Below are 21,073 nucleotides of genomic sequence, written 5' to 3'. Positions count from 1 at the left end.
ATGTTGCAGTGTCTGACAAGTTGTGCAAGAAAGGTATAAAATACCGACAATATGAAAGTTAAGACACATGTGCAACATCTGGATATCTTCCTATTATGTCCTAGAATCTGTATTGATAAAGCCACTGGATGGCGAAACGTCTACTACAATAAAGATATCCAGATGTTGCACATGTGTCTTAACTTTCATATTGTCGGTATTTTATACCTTTCTTGCACAACTTGTCAGACACTGCAACATCATGGAATCTTGGTTCAGAGGACATCTACAAGACCTTCTTCACGGCTGCTGCAACTAACCCATCTCTTTGGGAAGGACCTACTTCCACTGGGGAATCCCGCCTACCAGTGACTGCCCTCGTCTGCTGCCCGTCCCATTCACTGACGCCTATAAAAAGCGCCAGTCTTCTTGCCTTTGCTCCAGACTCTCCTCCACCACGATGCTGTGAACACTAACTCCAAGGCCGAGGGACTGATTACCTCATCTTTTGTATATAGTTCTACTGTCTTCCTATTATGTCCTAGAATCTGTATTGATAAAGCCACTGGATGGCGAAACGTCTACTACAATAAAGATATCCAGATGTTGCACATGTGTCTTAACTTTCATATTGTCGGTATTTTATACCTTTCTTGCACAACTTGTCAGACACTGCAACATCATGGAATCTTGGTTCAGAGGACATCTACAAGACCTTCTTCACGGCTGCTGCAACTAACCCATCTCTTTGGGAAGGACCTACTTCCACTGGGGAATCCCGCCTACCAGTGACTGCCCTCGTCTGCTGCCCGTCCCATTCACTGACGCCTATAAAAAGCGCCAGTCTTCTTGCCTTTGCTCCAGACTCTCCTCCACCACGATGCTGTGAACACTAACTCCAAGGCCGAGGGACTGATTACCTCATCTTTTGTATATAGTTCTACTGTCTTCCTATTATGTCCTAGAATCTGTATTGATAAAGCCACTGGATGGCGAAACGTCTACTACAATAAAGATATCCAGATGTTGCACATGTGTCTTAACTTTCATATTGTCGGTATTTTATACCTTTCTTGCACAACTTGTCAGACACTGCAACATCATGGAATCTTGGTTCAGAGGACATCTACAAGACCTTCTTCACGGCTGCTGCAACTAACCCATCTCTTTGGGAAGGACCTACTTCCACTGGGGAATCCCGCCTACCAGTGACTGCCCTCGTCTGCTGCCCGTCCCATTCACTGACGCCTATAAAAAGCGCCAGTCTTCTTGCCTTTGCTCCAGACTCTCCTCCACCACGATGCTGTGAACACTAACTCCAAGGCCGAGGGACTGATTACCTCATCTTTTGTATATAGTTCTACTGTCTTCCTATTATGTCCTAGAATCTGTATTGATAAAGCCACTGGATGGCGAAACGTCTACTACAATAAAGATATCCAGATGTTGCACATGTGTCTTAACTTTCATATTGTCGGTATTTTATACCTTTCTTGCACAATGCAGACATTCCTGGCACTAAAATAACATTTTCTCTGTTCATTAGTCACGGCTACAGGCCCCTCTTATATTACTCTTGCTTACCATTTGGAATTTTTATTCACACAAAAAAAAATTGAAGATTTACTGTTATGCAGACTACTGCATTATTATAATAATTGTATAAATAATGTCAATGCATTCTTGACTCCGTACTGGAATTTAGACTGGCAGGCGGACAGGCATTGGACGGTGACGTCATTTGTTTACTCTTGAGCTTCGCTAAAGAATAGAACATTTTCGCTACTGTGAGCGCAATTTCAAGGTACTTTTCGTCATGAAAGCAATCAAAATCATATCTATTTCTGTAATATATCTTTCATTCTATCAAATGAGACCGAAAAAATGAGAATATAACCATAACAACCATACAAAAATATACCGCTAAGCGGCCGCTAATGGCTGAGAAGTGAACTCCGCTATTTATGGTCTGATTTCTTTCATTTTTGGTGTACGTGAAGAAGTATCTTTCCATCATACATTGCCCAAGTTTGAATAAGATAACCCAACAAACAACTGAGAAAATAATAATATAATAATAATAATATCTTTATTTATTACATGTACAAGGTATACAGGCCTAGCTGGCATCAGTGACATACTACTGTATAGAAAGGCACTTGTTATGCTGAGTATTTCAAGAAAATTAGGTCAGTGTCCCAGGATAACACCCACACTAGTCGACTAACACCCAGGTACCCATTTACTGATGGGTAAACATAGACAACAGGTGTAAAGAAACACGTTTAATGTTCTACCCTGGCTGGGAATCGAATATTTACCAAAAATCATATATGGCTAACCCAAGCCAGGTATTAAAAATAAGCCACGTTGACTTTTTTTGGGGTTATCCTAGGTTCTCTACACATATGCTGCTGTGTGTGATAATCTATGGAAAGAAAATAACTTTTGTTTCATGTTTATGGTGGAGTACGAGTGTATATCATAGTTAGCCCTGTGCTATACTCCGTTTTCTCTAATATAAGCCACCAAGACAAGGATAGGAGAATGGTATTTGTTTACCATATCCTCTTCATAACTCTGTCGAACTGCTCGGTGTTATGCGAAATATTATTCATTCTGGAGTATTTAACATGTATTGTGTTATTTATATTGTTTCTTATGTCATATTAGATCAATTGTGATAGGCAAATAAGCTGTAGTGTTGATATTAGCATAATAATAAAGCATATTCTCCTGCTTCATGAGACTGAGCTCATGGCAACCGACAGTGGCTTCAAAACCACCTTATTTTTAATGGATAATGTACTGTGTAGGTGCTTTACATAATGAGAAGCATTTCTTTTATTCACTGGAACCATGGCTAGGGCTAAAAGTAAGCAGGTTAAAACAATAAATGGAGAAAAAGAAATTGGAATGACTTATGCAGCAAGTAGCTCCACCAAACAGTACCAGCAGGTTGGTGTGGCGACCCTGGAAATTTGAAATTATGCTAGCTAAAATTAGTGCCGAATAACTGAAGGAACCGAATAACTGATTGCCGGATTTGTGATGGCGGACCTGTAGCGAGTTTTTATCAACCATCTTTGATTTTGTTTTAATGTTACCTTTGCACCATTTATAACACTTCTGGTACATTCTTAAATGTTGATACAGTAGTGTACTATATATTGTAATAAACAGAATACCGGAAATCAACTCTTAATATACATTATTTAGGTGTGCATACTGGTCAGAGAGCCCATCATAAGTTCGAGGGATCGGTAAACGAGTATGTCGCTAAGCGAGGAGAGGCTGTACTGTATCCATACAAGTTGTTTACAGAGCTACTATGGACTTTTCTTTGGTTAGAGATTCTTTGATAGCTTAATGACTTTTATGGCAACTGCAACTATAAACTAGCAAGTTTAAATGATTTTTCCACCAAAGCTGGATTTCTATATATTTTACATTAATATTTTTTAGTTATCTTGAAACTACCTCACTCTCAATAGCAGGAGGAAACTTACCAATGACCATACCAGCGATGTATATCTGGATTATGAATTTTCTTCAAGAAACTTCTCAAGTCATCAGGACGAAGACGGAGGTTTGAGGTCAATTCACAAGGGTAGATAGTACGGAGTTCCTCACTCAGGTACATCTGCTCACCATTCACAAAAAAGTTACATAATGAGTAATTAATACTGCACTCAAAAAGCATCCAAACTATATACTTTCTCAATAGGTGCACCTATCAATTTAAATGAGTACGTAAATAAATTGATAAATGTATGATGGAATTATACGTAGACAAGTGCCACAATGTAAAAAAAAAAAAAACTGAATGAACATTACAGATTTTGATAAAATCTGTAAACCATTGGATATCTAAAATTTTCGAAGGAGAATTACAATGAAATAGAAATTTCACCAAAAAACTGCTTAAATACTGTTGATATGTTAGCCAAGAAGAGTACCCAGAAGGAAAATGAAGAATATAACTTTGGTATATCTGTGTCTAGCATTAGGAATAATATTAGGAGAGAAGTAAATAATGAAAACGATTGTTATAGGAATGCAGTTAGAAGCCTGAGTAGATCTATAACCCACTATGAAAACATGAACATAGATAAGTACCTGGAGTTTACCTGGAGAGAGTTCCGGGGGTCAACGCCCCCGCAGCCCGGTCTGTGACCAGGCCTCCTGGTGGATCAGAGCCTTATCAACCAGGCTGTTACTGCTGGCCGCATGCAAACCAACGTACGAGCCACAGCCCGGCTGGTCAGGTACCGACTTTAGGTGCTTGTCCAGTGCCAGCGTGAAGACTGCCAGGGGTTTGTTGGTAATCCCCTTTATGTATGCTGGGAGGCAGTTGAACAGTCTTGGGCCCCTGACACTTACTGTATGGTCTCTTAACGTGCTAGTGACACCCCTGCTTTTCATTGGGGGGATGTTGCATCGTCTGCCAAGTCTTTTGCTTTCGTAGTGAGTGATTTTCGTGTGCAAGTTTGGTACTAGTCCCTCTAGGATTTTCCAGGTGTATATAATCATGTATCTCTCCCGCCTGCATTCCAGGGAATACAGGTTCAGGAACCTCAAGAGCTCCCAGTAATTGAGGTGTTTTATCTCCGTTATGCGCGCCATGAAGGTTCTCTGTACATTTTCTAGGTCAGCAATTTCACCTGCCTTGAAAGGTGCTGTTAGTGTGCAGCAATATTCCAGCCTAGATAGAACAAGTGACCTGAAGAGTGTCATCATGGGCTTGGCATCCCTAGTTTTGAAGGTTCTCATTATCCACCCTGTCATGTATGTTTATGGAGCAACTTGCAATGTGAACAGACTGACTGATGTTGTAGTGGCCAGGCTTAGGCTTGGTTACAAGTACTTCTGGCAGTTTGGGAGACACAGATGATGATCAAACAATGTAAATTATGTGATCAGGCATATGGACACTGTCTTGAACACTATGTGCTTAATTGTCCACTTATTGAGGAATACAGAGATAGACAGTATAATAACCTATGTGGCATGTCAAGATATCTTATTAATGAAAATAAGATACCATATATACTAAGCAAATTTTCTAAATTTGTTTGTAACATATTAATTGAACTATAGATATGTAGATATCCATATGTATTCCTGTTAACCCTTTGGAGCCTAGTTCCTAGGCCTTTTGTGTATCCATGTGCTCTTGTGCTACCATCCACAGGATGGATATTGGGTGCACAATAAACTAGCTACTTCGGTGGCAAAATCTAATCTAATCTAATGTTACTTTCTCTTCCAACTTTGAAATAGCTTTCAGATGCAGTATAAGGAGCAAAATTAGATAACTTTGCAGCTTCAGTAGTCATAACCAAAAAAGTTAAATGCCTGTAGATATTTTAATAACTAAGTACATACTTTAATGTAAAGCATATGAAATAATCAAAATTACAAATGTTAAAATTTCACTTCCCTCTAGAATATATGACAATCTCCATTTCCTACCAAAGAAGGGTGACCCCTAACTTAGAAACACAGTAATTTTATACAGTAATTTATTTTCTAAACTGTACTGACCTCTGTAATATTGTCAAACCAGAACTGTTCAGTATTCATTACTGGCCAGTCATCCATGCCATCTGTCACAATGAAAGGTATATCATTCTTCAGGTAATCTTCTGACACCACTTGTGATGAAACATTTGTCAGACGGTCCACCTTATCCAATGATTCACACACCTGTAAACCACAATACAGTACATAAATCTAAAGATTTTAATTACAGAATACTGCACTATCATACCGCATACAAATTTTTTTCACACACTAGCAATTTCCCGACGTATGGTGAAAAAGCAAAAAAAAAAGTCATCATTCACTCAATTGCTGTCTTGCCAGAAGTGTGCTTATATCACAGTTCAAATGCCCATCCAAACTGCAACATCCTCACCCCTGCTTGTGTTCCTATACGTATTTTTGCTATAAATAATGCTGCACACTAACACTGTTTTCTAAGGTAGCAAATCTTTGTCTAGACATCCATTCTACAATTCTGTAAATTTATCTTTTTTATAATGAAATCCCATAAATCTCCAGAGCAGGCATCTTACTGTTCTGCATTCTTTAAAAAAATAATAATATCTTGGCTGGTTCTACTGATTTCTTTCAGTAATATCCAACAGAAGATTCTTAACTGTTTTGGTTATTTCAATGGCTTCCAATTGAGCTGGTTAGTGGATGAGTTTGGGGGGGCATGTAAAGGTAGAAAGTTGAAAATGAACATAGATAAGAGTAAGGTGATGATGGTATCAAATGATTTAGATAAAGAAAAATGGGATATCACACTGGAGAGAGTGAGTATGGAAGAAGTGAATGTTTTCCAATAGTATTTGGGAGTTGATGTGTCAGCGGATAAGTTTATGAAGGATGAGGTTAATCATAGAATTGATGAAGGAAAAAAGGTGAGTGGTGCGGTGAGGTATTTGTGGAGACAAAAAAACGTTATCCATGGAGGCAAAGAAGGCATTCTTATATGGGTGTGAAACTTGGGTTGTAAATGCTGCAGCGAGGAGGCGGCTGGAGGTAGTGGTAATGTCCTGTCCAAGGGCAATGTGTGGTGTAAATATTATGCAGAGAATTCGGAGTGTGGAAATTAGGAGGTTTGGAGTTAAGAAAAGTATTAGTCAGAGTGCTGAAGAGGGGTTGTTGAGGTGGTTTGGTCATTTAGAGAGAATAGATCAAAGTAGAATGACATGGAGAGCGTATAAATCTGCAGGGGAAGGAAGGCGGAGTAGGGGTCGTCCTCGAAAAGGGTGGAGGGAGGGGGTAACGGAGGTTTTGTAGGCGAGGGGCTAGGACTTCCAGCGTGTGCGAGCGTGTTAGATAAGAGTGAATAGAGACGAATGTTTTTTTGGGACCTGACAAGCTGTTGGAGCGTGAGCAGGGTAATATTTAGTGAAGGGATTCAGGGAAACCGGGGATTAGGATATTGGCATATACAGATATATACATATATGCTTCTAAACTATTGTGTCTGGGCACCTCTGCAAAGACAGTGATTATGCATGAGGCAAAAGTGTTGAATGATGAAAATATTTTCTTTTTGGGGATTTTCTTAATTTTTGGGTCACCCTGCCTCGGTGAGAGGTGGCTGACTTGTTGAAAAAAAAAAATCTAGTTTATTTTATATCTTGTGGCCATCTCATAGATCTGTTTACCTGGAGTTTACCTGGAGAGAGTTCCGGGGGTCAACGCCCCCACGGCCCGGTCTGTGACCAGGCCTCCTGGTGGATCAGAGCCTGATCAACCAGGCTGTTGCTGCTGGCTGCACGCAAACCAACGTACGAGCCACAGCCCGGCTGGTCAGGAACCGACTTTAGGTGCTTGTCCAGTGCCAGCTTGAAGACTGCCAGGGGTCTGTTGGTAATCCCCTTTATGTATGCTGGGAGGCAGTTGAACAGTCTCGGGCCCCTGACACTTATTGCATGGTCTTTTACCGTGCTAGTGACACCCCTGCTTTTCATTGGGGGGATGTTGCATCGTCTGCCAAGTCTTTTGCTTTCGTAGTGAGTGATTTTCGTGTGCAAGTTCGGTACTAGTCCCTCTAGGATTTTCCAGGTGTATATAATCTCTCCCACCTGCGTTCCAGGGAATACAGGTTTAGGAACCTCAAGCGCTCCCAGTAATTGAGGTGTTTTATCTCCGTTATGCGCGCCGTGAAGGTTCTCTGTACATTTTCTAGGTCAGCAATTTCAAGATGGGAGCGAGTACTGTGCCTTGTGGAACAGAGCTTTTCACCGTAGCTGCCTCAGACTTTACTCTGTTGACGACTACTCTCTGTGTTCTGTTAGTGAGGAAATTATAGATCCATCGACCGACTTTTCCTGTTATTCCTTTAGCACGCATTTTGTGCGCTATTATGCCATGGTCACACTTGTCGAAGGTTTTTGCAAAGTCTGTATATATTACATCTGCATTCTTTTTGTCTTCTAGTGCATCTAGGACCTTGTCGTAGTGATCCAATAGTTGAGACAGACAGGAGCGACCTGTTCTAAACCCATGTTGCCCTGGGTTGTGTAACTGATGGGTTTCTAGATAGGTGGTGATCTTGCTTCTTAGGACCCTTTCAAAGATTTTTATGATATGGGATGTTAGTGCTATTGGTCTGTAGTTCTTTGCTGTTGCTTTACTGCCCCCTTTGTGGAGTGGGGCTATATCTGTTGTTTTTAGTAACTGTGGGACGACCCCCGTGTCCATGCTCCCTCTCCATAGGATGGAAAAGGCTCGTGATAGGGGCTTCTTGCAGTTCTTGATGAACACGGAGTTCCATGAGTCTGGCCCTGGGGCAGAGTGCATGGGCATGTCATTTATCACCTGTTCGAAGTCATTTGGCGTCAGGATAACATCAGATAGGCTTGTGTTAACCAAATTTTGTGGCTCTCTCATAAAAAATTCATTTTGATCTTCGACTCTCAGTCTGGTTAGCGGTTTGCTAAAAACTGAGTCATACTGGGACTTGAGTAGCTCACTCATTTCCTTGCTGTCATCTGTGTAGGACCCATCTTGTTTAAGTAGGGGCCCAATACTGGACGTTGTTCTCGACTTTGATTTGGCATAGAAGAAATACTTTGGGTTTCTTTCGATTTCATTTATGGCTTTTAGTTCTTCCCACGATTCCTGACTCCTATAAGATTCCTTTAGCTTAAGTTCGATGCTTGCTATTTCTCTGACCAGTGTCTCCCTACGCATTTCATATATATTGACCTCTTTTAGCCGCTCTGTTATTCTTTTCCGTCGCCTGTAAAGGGAGCGCCTGTCTCTTTCTATTTTACATCTACTCCTCCTTTTTCTTAGAGGAATAAGCCTATATCGGTTAGGACTTGGTTTACTTGGTCCCACTATGTTTTTGTTATTGAAGTTGAATTTGGTGAATGCTCCCTCGTGACTAATTTCATTATGTCAGTCTGGGGCTCCACGCATACATGTCTGAACCTCAATTATGTTGTGATCTGAGTATATTGTTTTTGATATGGTGACATTTCTTATCAGATCATCATTGATAGTGAAGATGAGGTCTAGTGTATTCTCCAGTCTAGTAGGCTCTATTATTTGCTGGTTTAAATTGAATTTTGTGCAGAGATTTAAAAGCTCGTGTGAGTGTGAGTTTTCATCAGAGCTGCCTCCTGGTGTTATTACTGCAACAATATTATTTGCTATATTCCTCCATTTTAGGTGCCTAAGTTGAAATCCCCCAGGAGCAAGATGTTGGGTGCAGGAGCTGGAAGATTTTCCAGACAGTGGTCAATTTTTAACAGCTGCTCCTGGAATTGCTGGGATGTTGCATCCGGAGGCTTGTAGACTACCACAATGACTAGGTTTTGGTTCTCGGCCTTTACTGCTAAAACTTCCACTACATCATTTGAGGCATTAAGCAGTTCTGTGCAAACAAGTGACTCTGTAATGTACAGGCTGTGGCTGACATCCTTGTCTATGTCGGATATGAGGATGAGGAACAAGATGGGAGCGAGTACTGTGCCTTGTGGAACAGAGCTTTTCACCATAGCTGCCTCGGACTTTACTCTGTTGACATGTATTATTATTATTTTTTTTTCAACAAACCGGCCGTATCCCACGAAGGCCGGGTGGCCCAAAAAGAAAAACGAAAGTTTCTCTTTTTAAATTCAGTAATTTATACAGGAGAAGGGGTTACTAGCCCCTTGCTCCCGGCATTTTAGTCGCCTCTTACAACACGCATGGCTTATGGAGGAAGAATTCTGTTCCACTTCCCCATGGAGGTACGAGGAAATAAACAAGAACAGGAACTAGAAAGAAAATAGAAGAAAACCTAGAGGAGTGTGTGTATATATGCTTGTACATGTATGTGTAGTGTGACCTAAGTGTAAGTAGAATTAGCAAGATGTACCTGAAATCTTGCATGTTTATGAGACAGAAAAAAAGGACACCAGCAATTCTACCATCATGTAAAACAATTACAGGCTTTCATTTTACACTCACTTGGCAGGATGGTAGTACCTCCCTGGGTGGTTGCTGTTTACCAACCTACTACCTAAAATTATTATTATTATTACAATATAAATAATTTATAATTTTTATTCACACAAAGATTTACTGTTATGTACACTACTGCATTATTGTAATAATTGTATAAATAATGTCAACCCATTCATAACTGCATATTGTTTACTCTTGAACATAGCTAAAGAATCGAACATTTCTGCTACTTTGAGCTCAGTTTCAAGGTACTTTTCATTGTGAAACCAATCAAAATCATATCTATTTCTGAAATATATCTTCCATTCTATCAATAATATCAAAAAAAGAGAATACAACCATAAAAATCATACAAAAATTCCGCTAAGGGGCGACTAATGGCTGAGAAGTGAACTCAGTTATTTATGGTCCGATTTCTTTCATTTTTGGTGTACGTTAAGAAGCATTTCTCCACCATATATTGCCCAAGTTTCAATAAGATAGTCCAACAAACAACTGAGATCCAATTCCCTAGATTAAGAGCAAGAGCCCCTCACCAGCATCAAGGAACTTCCCTCGAGGCCCGCTCACATCTGGAAATTTCGCTTGCATCTGGAAGCAAAAAATTGACTGAGCGACTGCTCCTATCTCAAAAAACTTGCACATGGATGCACTAGTAAGTAGAGGTTCCACTGTATAGGGTACTATATAACGTAACTCCTGTATTCTCTTTGATGTCAAATTTGTGCATTTTCAAAAGTAGTACCATACAACACAGTGACTATTTACAAAATAAAACAGAAAAATATTAAGGAAAAAAAAGAAAAGACATATGTATGTAATACACAGAAGCACCATAAATTAAACATCAATATGAATAATCAATACTGTACCAGAAATGTTCACAATACTGAGCTTACATTGCAGTCATCCTCAGTCAAGGAGCGGCTCACATAATAAGGGTTAATGATGAAACAATCAGAGTAGTAAATACGAGTCCAATCCCAGCGTGGTAAGAGCTGTAAAGATAATGAAGAGTAGTTATTACACATCAGTTCGGAATACAACAAGCAAGAGTGATGCACACTTATCTTGCAGTGATGCTATAAAAATCAGGCAGGTGACAGGTAATGAGGAGGACATAACATGATGAATACAGACTAGTTAGTGATAAAACATGGAGGGCATGGTAGCATATCAAGTACATTAACAAAGGTACTTGTGACATACAAGTTTAACCCTTAACCAGGAGTATAGTAGAATAATTATAATGAAATCCATGAATGAAGCCTGGAAAGTATTTCATACAAAATATGGAACCTGATACAGTATACACATAATGTGTGCGTGCTCACCTATTTGTGGTTACAGGGCTTGCATCATAGCTCCTGGCCCTGCCTCTTCACTGTGTGTGTCACCTAATTGTAGTTGCAGGGGTCAAGACTCAGCTCCTGCCCCCGCCTCTTCACTGATCACTACTAGGTCCTCTCTCTCCCTGCTCCATGAGCTTTGTCATACCTTGTCTTAAAGCTATGTATGGTTCCTGCCTCCACTACATCATTTGCTAGATTATTCCACCTCCTGACAACTCTACGGTTGAAGAAATACTTCATAACATCCCTTTGACTCATTCGAGTCTTCATCTTCCAATTGTGACCCCTTGTTTCTGTGTCCCCTCTCTGGAACATCCTGTCTGTCCACCTTATCTATTCCATGCAGTATTTTGTATGTCATTATCATGTCTCTCCTAACCCTCCTGTCCTCCAGTGTCGTCAGGCCGATTTTCTCAATCTTTCTTCGTAGGGACATTCCCCTTAGCTGTTAGTTAGTTACCATTTTGTCCTAGGCACATGTCGATTAGACACTAGGCCTGTTGCATGTATGTGTGTGTGTGTGTGTGTGTGTGTGTGTGTGTGTGTGTGTATGTGTGTGTGTGTGTGTGTGTGTGTGTGTGTGTGTGTACTCGCCTATTTGTGTTTGCAAGGGTCAATTCACAGCTCCTGGCCCCGCCTCTTCGCTGATTGCTACTAGGTCCTCTCTTTCCCTGCCCCATGAGCTTTATCGTACCTCGCCTTAAAACTATGTATGGTTCCCGCCTCCACTACGTCACTTTCTAGTCTATTCCACGGCCTGACTACTCTATGACTGAAGAAATACTTCCTAACATCCCTCTTGATTCATCTGAATCTTCAACTTCCAATTGTGACCTCTTGTGTCTGTGTCCCTTCTCTGGAACATCCCGTCTTTGTCCACCTTGTCTATTCCGTGCAGTATTTTATATGTCGTTATCATGTTTCCCCTGGCCCTCCTGTCCTCCAGTGCCATCAGGCCTATTTCCCTCAACCTTTCTTCGTAGGACAATCCCCTTAGTTCTGGGACTAGTCTTGTTGTAAACCTTTGCACTTTCTCTAATTTCTTGATGTGCTTGACTAGGAGTGGATTCCAAACTGGTGCTGCATACTCCAGTATGGGCCTGACGTAAATGGTATACAGAGTCTTGAACGAATCCTTACCGAGGTATCGGAACGCTATCCGTAGGTTTGCCAGACGCCCGTATGCTGCAGCAGTTATCTGATTGATGTGCGCCTCAGGAGATATGCTCGGTGTTATGCTCACCCCCAGATCTTTTTCCTTGAGTGAGGTTTGGAGTCTTGCCATCTAAACTATATTGTGTCTGCGGTCTTCTTTGCCCTTCCCCAATCTTCATGACTTTGCATTTGGCAGGGTTAAACTCAAGGAGCCAGTTGCTGGACCAGGCTTGTAGCCTGTCCAGGTCTCTTTGTAGTCCTGCCTGATCCTCATCCGATTTGATTTTTCTCATTAACTTCACATCATCTGCAAACAAGGACACTTCTGAGTCTATCCCTTCCGTTATGTCATTCACATATACCAAGAACAGAACAGAAGTCCTAGGACTGACCCCTGTGGAACCCCGCTTGTCACAGGCACCCACTCTGACACCTCGTCACATACCACGACTCGTTGTTGCCTCCCTGTCAGGTATTCTCTGATCCATTGCAGTGCCTTTCCTGTTATGTGTGCCTGATCCTCTAGCTTTTGCAGTAACCTCTTGTGAGGAACTGTGTCGAAGGCCTTCTTGCAGTCCAAAAAAATGCAGTCGATCCACCCCTCTCTCTCTTGTCTTACTTCTGTCACCTTGTCATAAAACTCCAGTAGGTTTGTGACACAGGGTTTTCCTTACCTGAAGCCGTGCTGGTTGTCAATTGTACACTTGTTTCTTTCCAGGTGCTCCACCACTCTCCTCCTGATGATCTTCTCCATGACTTTGCATACTATACACATTAATGATACAGGTCTGTAGTTTAGTGCCTCATGTCTCCCTTTTTAAAAATTGGGACTACATTTGCCATCTTCCATACCTCAGGGAGTTGCCCAGTTTCAATTGATGTGTTGAAGATCTTTGTTACTGGCACACACAGTATCTCTGCTCCCTCTTTAAGGACCCACAGAGAGATGTTGTCTGGTCCCACCGCCTTTGAGGTGTCAAGTTCGCATAGCAGCTTCTTCACCTCCTCCTTGGTTATATGTACCTCATCCAGCACTTGCTGGTGTACCCCCCTGTTCTGATTTCCTGGAGTCCTACTGGTTATCACTGTAAATACTTCTTTAAATCTCGTGTTGAGCTCCTGACATACCTCTCGGTTTTTTCTTGTGAAGTCCCCATCACCCTTCCTCAGTCTGATTACCTGGTCCTTGACTGTTGTTTTCCTCCTGATGTGGCTATACAACAGCTTTGGGTCAACTTGACTTTCGATGCTATGTCATTTTCATATTGTCGCTGAGCCTCCCTTCTTTTTTTTTTTTTTCAACATGTCGGCCGTCTCCCACCGAGGCAGGGTGACCCAAAAAGAAAATGCTTTCATCATCATTCAAAACTTTCACCACACTCACACATAATCACTGTTTTTGCACAGGTGCTCAGAATACAACAGCTTAGAAGCATATACATATAAAGATACACAACATATCCCTCCTTATCCCTTCTTATCTGTGCATATTCGTTTCTGGCACTTCGGCTAATCTCTTTATTTTCCTGAGTTCTCTGTCTTCTGTACCTTTTCCATTCTCTAGTACACCTAGTTTTTGCCTGTGTGTGTGTGTGTGTGTGTGTGTGTGTGTGTGTGTGTGTGTGTGTGTGTGTGTGACAGAGAGAGACAGAGAGACAGAGACAGACAGAGAGACAGAGAGAGAGAGACAGAGAGAGAGAGAGAGAGAGAGAGAGAGAGAGAGCAGATGAAAGAAGAGATGAGAAGAGAGAGAGAGAGTGTGTGTGCACTCTCCTTCCTCTTCCAGGGAGATCTACACTTGGTCATGACTGACCAGATATAGACATGTAAATGTTCATTACCCTTGTAACATTCTAAACTTCAAACATTGAAACGTACTGCTCGCAGACTAGGCCTAGCCTATAGAAACCATCGTACCCCTGAAATGCTGAGCCTCTTCCAAACTGCCCTTGCTGCTGCCAGAGAGCGTATGACAGAGCTGCGGTAAACAGACTGGGAACAATTTGTCAATGGTCTCAATGCTCACACCCCACTTAACCGGGCATGGAGGGACATAAATAGAATTAAGGGTAACAGAACTGGGCAGATCGCGCACCCTCATCCCTTGCATAGGGCGAATGAGTTAGTCAGTGCTTGGGCTGCTACATCTAGCTATGACAGTCTTCCCAGTACCACACAGGCGAAATTAATGGACAAATATGATGCAAGGGAGAGACTTGTTTGCTTTATGCTCAGCAAGGCAGATGACTGCAACATTCCTTTCACTAATTATGAACTTGATGCAGCACTAAGGGCAACTCCACGTCGCCTGGTGAGGATGGTATTACTTACAACATACTCAGATTGCTGTGTCGAGTACCAGGTAATCCTTTCTTGAATTATATAACATGAGTTATGTCACTGGGGAGCTCCCTAAATCATGGACCAATAGCCTCATTATTCCCATTCCGAAGCCCAATCAACAAAACTCATTTCGCCCAATATCCCTTACTAGCTGCTTGTGTAAAACATTCGAAAGGATGATTCTTAATCGTCTTATGCACAGAATTAAGGAATTCTTGTCACCCCGGTTGCATGGCTTCATGCATGGAAGGAGTGTGCATCATTGCATTATCACCTTTCTCACTCTGCACACTGACAGCTCATACACTACGTTCCTTGACCTTAAATCCGCTTTTGATGTAGCCAACCGACATGTAATCATTAGTGAACTTGCCAGAATGGATGTTGGAGGATGGCTTCTCCGCTGAATTAAAGGTTACCTGTCCAACAAAGTCGTCTGTGTTGTTCCAGGGACATAGAAATGTAACTAAAGATTTTGAATTAGGAACCCCACAGGGAGGTGTGCTTAGTCCCACCCTTTTCAACATTTTGATTAATGCCTTACTTAATGCCATGCCTAGCCAGCCCCATCATTATATGGTTAGTTTTGCTGATGACATAATGATTCACAACACCGGATTCTCCAACACCCAAAACATTCTTAATCATGTACTAGCCTCGTGTCAGGACCTGGGGTTAATAATCTCAGGGGATAAAACAAAGATACTCAACAGGCGTCCTCCTCGGCAGAATTGCATGATGGGTTTCTTCTAGAATATGTAAGCAGATACAGGTATCTAGGCTTTGAGGTTCCACTATTTGGACCTGTTGTAACGAGACTTTGTCGCCAATACAAAGAAAGGCTGAGAGCACTTAGAGTTGTGGCAGGTTTTCATCCCAGGTATGGTGCTAATGTTAAAATTGTGAAAATGATGTATCTTGCTTATATCAGATCATTGGTTGATTATGCGGCGCCACTACTTGCACTCGTGTCTGACTGGAAGCTTGGAGGGCTGGAAAAACTGCAAAACGAAGCAATGAGGATCATCCTAGGATGCCCTCGTACTGCCAAAATTTTAAATATGAGGAAAGACCTTAATATTCCAAGCATAAGAGATCGTGTTACTGAAAGAAATATCCTTATTGGGGTCAATATGCTTAGGCTAGCCCATTCAAACCCCTGCACAGAAGCCCTCCAAACTTTAGTCAGCACTGGTGAACATCCTTCCAGATGGATCGAAAAAACTGGAACCGACCTCCGCATGAACCAGCTACATGACCTATATCAAGTTAGACAACAGAGACATTTCCCTGCTCCATGGGATATTACCCCATTCCAAACTACCATTCCTCCATTTTTAAGCTGTATTGATAACTTAGTCACAGAACACTCTTTCACAAATTATTTACGTCGATGGTTCTGTTCACCAGTCCACTGGTGCAGCTGGTAGTGCTGCTGTTGTCACACAGAGTGATGGCTCTCATAAAGAAATTGGAGCACGCATCAATAACTGGGCCTCTACCCTTCAAACAGAACTGTTTGCCATATTCCTTGCACTCAAATGTGTCCATGTATCTAAGGTTGACACTTTAATTGTAACTGATTCTCTGTCATCCATAAATGCTCTCAACTCATTAAGTATAAATTGTGGCATGCTTGTGTCAGAAGCCAGACATAGGTATGGTAAGATTGTGGACAGTGGAGTCAGAGTGCACATGCTCTGGATTCCATCTCACACTGGTCTTCAGATGCATGATAGAACTGATAAATTGGCTAAGCTGTATGCTTTCAAAGATGGAGTAGATTAAAATCTTGGGTTGTCAGTTAGCAGTTTGCAGTTAGCAGTCTACAAGCCTCCGGATGCAACATCCCAGCAATTCCAGGAACAGCTGTTAAAAATTGACCACTGTCTGGAAAATCTTCCAGCTCCTGCACCCAACATCTTGCTCATGGGGGATTTCAACTTAAGGCACCTAAAATGGAGGAATATAGCAAATAATATTGTTGCAGTAATAACACCAGGAGGAAGCTCTGATGAAAACTCACACGAGCTTTTAAATCTCTGCACAAAATTCAATATAAACCAGCAAATAATAAGAGCCTACTAGAATGGAGAATACACTAGACCTCATCTTCACTAACAATGATGATCTGATAAGAAATGTCACCATATCAAAAACAATATACTCAGATCACAACATAATTGAGGTTCAGACATGTATGCGTGGAGCCCCAGACCGACATAATGAGACTAGTCACGAGGGAGCATTCACCAAATTCAACTTCAATAACAAAAACATAAAGTGGGACCAAGTAAACCAAGTCCTAACCGATATAAGCTGGGAAGATATACTAAGCAACACAGACCCCAACTTATGCCTAGAACAGATTAACTTGGTGGCACTCGATGTATGCACAAGGCATATTCCTCTAAGAAAAAGGAGGAGTAGATGTAAAATAGAAAGAGACAGGCGCTCCCTTTACAGGCGACGGAAAAGAATAACAGAGCGGCTAAAAGAGGTCAATATATCTGAAATGCGTAGGGAGACACTGGTCAGAGAAATAGCAAGCATCGAACTTAAGCTAAAGGAATCTTATAGGAGTCAGGAATCGCGGGAAGAACTAAAAGCCATAAATGAAATTGAAAGAAACCCAAAGTATTTCTTCTCCTATGCCAAATCAAAGTCAAGAACAACGTCCAGTATTGGGCCCCTACTTAAACAAGATGGGTCCTACACAGATGACAGCAACGAAATGAGTGAGCTACTCAAGTCCCAATATGACTCAGTTTTTAGCAAGCCGCTAACCAGACTGAGAGTCAAAGATCAAAATGAATTTTTTATGAGCCACAAAATTTGATTAAAACAAGCCTATCCGATGTTATCCTGACGCCAAATGACTTCGAACAGGCGATAAATGACATGCCCATGCACTCTGCCCCAGGGCCAGACTCATGGAACTCAGTGTTCATCAAGAACTGCAAGAAGCCCCTATCACGAGCCTTTTCCATCCTATGGAGAGGGAGCATGGACACGGGGTTCGTCCCACAGTTACTAAAAACAACAGACATAGCCCCACTCCACAAAGGGGGCAGTAAAGCAACAGCAAAGAACTACAGACCAATAGCACTAACATCCCATATCATAAAAATCTTTGAAAGGGTCCTAAGAAGCAAGATCACCACCCATCTAGAAACCCATCAGTTACACAACCCAGGGCAACATGGGTTTAGAACAGGTCGCTCCTGTCTGTCTCAACTATTGGATCACTACGACAAGGTCCTAAATGCACTAGAAGACAAAAAGAATGCAGATGTAATATATACAAACTTTGCAAAAGCCTTCGACAAGTGTGACCATGGCGTAATAGCGCACAAAATGCGTGCTAAAGGAATAACAGGAAAAGTCGGTCGATGGATCGATAATTTCCTCACTAACAGAACACACAGAGTAGTCGTCAACAGAGTAAAGTCCGAGGCAGCTACGGTGAAAAGCTCTGTTCCACAAGGCACAGTACTTGCTCCCATCTTGTTCCTCATCCTGATATCCGACATAGACAAGGATGTCAGCCACAGCACCGTGTCTTCCTTTGCAGATGACACCCAAATCTGCATAACAGTGTCTTCCATTGCAGACACTGCAAGACTCCAGGCGGACATCAACCAAATCTTTCAGTGGGCTGCAGAAAACAATATGAAGTTCAACGATGAGAAATTTCAATTACTCAGATATGGTAAACACGAGGAAATTAAATCATCAGGGTACAAAACAAATTCTGGCCACAAAATAGAGCAAAACACCAACGTCAAAGACCTGGGAGTGATCATGTCGGAGGATCTCACCTTCAATCGCATCTGCTAGAAAAATGACAGGATGGATAATGAGAACCTTCAAAACTAGGGAGGCCAAGCCCATGATGACACTCTTCAGGTCACTTGTTCTATCTAGGCTGGAATATTGCTGCACACTAACAGCACCTTTGAAGGCAGGTGAAATTGCTGACCTAGAAAATGTACAGAGAACCTTCACGGCGCGCATAACGGAGATAAAACACCTCAATTACTGGGAGCGCTTGAGGTTCCTAAACCTGTATTCCCTGGAACGCAGGCGGGAGAGATACATGATTATATACGCCTGGAAAATCCTAGAGGGACTAGTACCAAACTTGCACACGAAAATCACTCACTACGAAAGCAAAAGACTTGGCAGACGATGCACCATCCCCCCAATGAAAAGCAGGGGTGTCACTAGCATGTTAAGAGACCATACAATAAGTGTCAGGGGCCCGAGACTGTTCAACTGCCTCCCAGCATACATAAGGGGGATTACCAACAGACCCCTGGCAGTCTTCAAGCTGGCACTGGACAAGCACCTAAAGTCGGTTCCTGACCAACCGCGCTGTGGCTCGTACGTTGGTTTGCGTGCAGCCAGCAGCAACAGACTGGTTGATCAGGCTCTGATCCACCAGGCAGCCTGGTCACAGACCGGGCCGCGGGGGCGTTGAGCCCCGGAACTCTCTCCAGGTAATACGAAAAGAACTTCAAATGAACTTTATTGACTTAAGACTTAGGGAGATTGACACAAGTCAGTCCATCTATCATCATTCCATCATGCAGGAGGAGCCACATGTCTATGGTGCATCCAACAAGATAAGCAGACTCTTGGATGTCACTACTGCCCGGTTCCGGCTGGGTTACAAGTATCTTTGGCAGGTTAAATCACCACCACCAGATGTAGACCAAACGAAATGTAAACTTTGCCAAATGGACTATTGTCACACCTTGCGTCATTATGTACTGGAGTGTGATCAAATTAATGAATTTAGAAACAACTCAGACCATTCTGGAGAAATACCCTGACTTTGCTAGCTGTAAATAATGCATTACCATGTGTGTGTGTACTCACCTCATTTAATTGTACTCACCTAATTGTGGTTGCAGGGGTCGAGACTCAGCTCCTGGCCCCGCCTCTTCACTGATCGCTACTGGATCCTCTCTCTCTCTGCTTCCTGAGCTTTGTCATACCTCTTCTTAAAACTATGTATGGTTCCTGCCTCCACTACTTCACTTGCTAGGCTATTCCACTTGCTGAGAACTCTATGACTGAAGAAATACTTCCTAACGTCCCTGTGACTCATCTGAGTCTTCAGCTTCCAGTTGTGACCCCTTGTCCCTGTGTCCCCTCTCTGGAACATCCTACCTCTGTCCACCTTGTCTATTCCCCGCAGTATCTTGTATGTCGTTATCATGTCTCCCCTGACCCTTCTGTCCTCCAGTGTCGTCAGTCCGATTTCCCTTAACCTTTCCTCGTACGACATTCCCTTGAGCTCTGGGACTAGCCTTGTTGCAAACCTTTGTACTTTCTCTAACTTCTTGACGTGCTTGACCAGGTGTGGGTTCCAGACTGGTGCTGCATACTCCAGTATGGACCTAACATACACAGTGTACAGTGTTTTGAACGATTCCTTATTAAGGTATCGGAATGCTATTCTCAGGTTTGCCAGGCGCCCGTATGCTGCAGCGGTTATTTGGTTGATGTGTGCCTCCGGTGATGTGCTCGGTGTTATGGTCACCCCAAGGTCTTTCTCCCTGAGTGAGGTCTGTAGTCTTTGTCCACCTAGCCTATACTCTGTCTGCGGTCTTCTTTGCCCCTCCCCAATCTTCATGACTTTGCATTTGGCTGGATTGAATTCGAGAAGCCAGTTACTGGACCACATGTCCAGCCTCTCCAGGTCTCTTTGCAGTCCTGCCTCATCCTCGTCCGATTTAATTCTTCTCATCAACTTCACGTCATCTGCGAACAGGGACACTTCAGAGTCTATTCCTTCCATCATGTCGTTCACATATATCAAAAATAGCACTGGTCCTAGAACTGACCCCTGTGGGACCCCGCTCGTAACAGGCGCCCACTGTGATACCTCTTCACATACCATGACTCGTTGCTGCCTCCCGTCAGGTATTCCCTTATCCATTGCAGTGCCCTTCCTTTTACGTGTGCCTGATCCTCCAGCTTCTGCACTAATCTCTTGTGGGGAACTGTGTCAAAGGCCTTCCTGCAGTCTAGGAAAACGCAATCTACCCAGCCCTCTCTCTCGTGTCTTACTTCTGTTACCTTGTCATAAAACTCCAGGAGGTTTGTGATACAAGATTTGCCTTCCATGAACCCATGCTGGTTTTCATTTATAATCTTGTTCCTTTCCAGGTGTTCAACCACTCTCCTCCTGATAATCTTCTCCATGACTTTGCACACAATACATGTCAGAGACACAGGTCTGTAGTTTAGTG

The 21,073-nt window shown here is 42.4% G+C and overlaps 1 protein-coding gene across 1 annotated transcript in view; it reads right to left on the bottom strand.

The window, feature by feature from the left end:
- The window catches only part of LOC128689707 (uncharacterized), a 78,446-nt gene that overhangs the window by 25,129 nt on the left and 32,244 nt on the right, over positions 1 to 21,073 (bottom strand). The window contains exons 4-6 of the mRNA XM_070087608.1: positions 10,860 to 10,958; positions 5,527 to 5,688; positions 3,489 to 3,622 (exon numbers count right to left, since the gene is read on the bottom strand). Coding sequence (XP_069943709.1) covers positions 3,489 to 3,622; positions 5,527 to 5,688; positions 10,860 to 10,958 — 395 coding nt within the window. The remainder of the gene's footprint in view (positions 1 to 3,488; positions 3,623 to 5,526; positions 5,689 to 10,859; positions 10,959 to 21,073) is intronic.

This window comes from Cherax quadricarinatus, chromosome 22, assembly GCF_038502225.1.
Source record: "Cherax quadricarinatus isolate ZL_2023a chromosome 22, ASM3850222v1, whole genome shotgun sequence".
Taxonomy (NCBI): domain Eukaryota; kingdom Metazoa; phylum Arthropoda; class Malacostraca; order Decapoda; family Parastacidae; genus Cherax; species Cherax quadricarinatus.
Note: the sequence above shows the minus strand (reverse complement) of the source record. Positions and strands in the feature narration are given on the sequence as shown.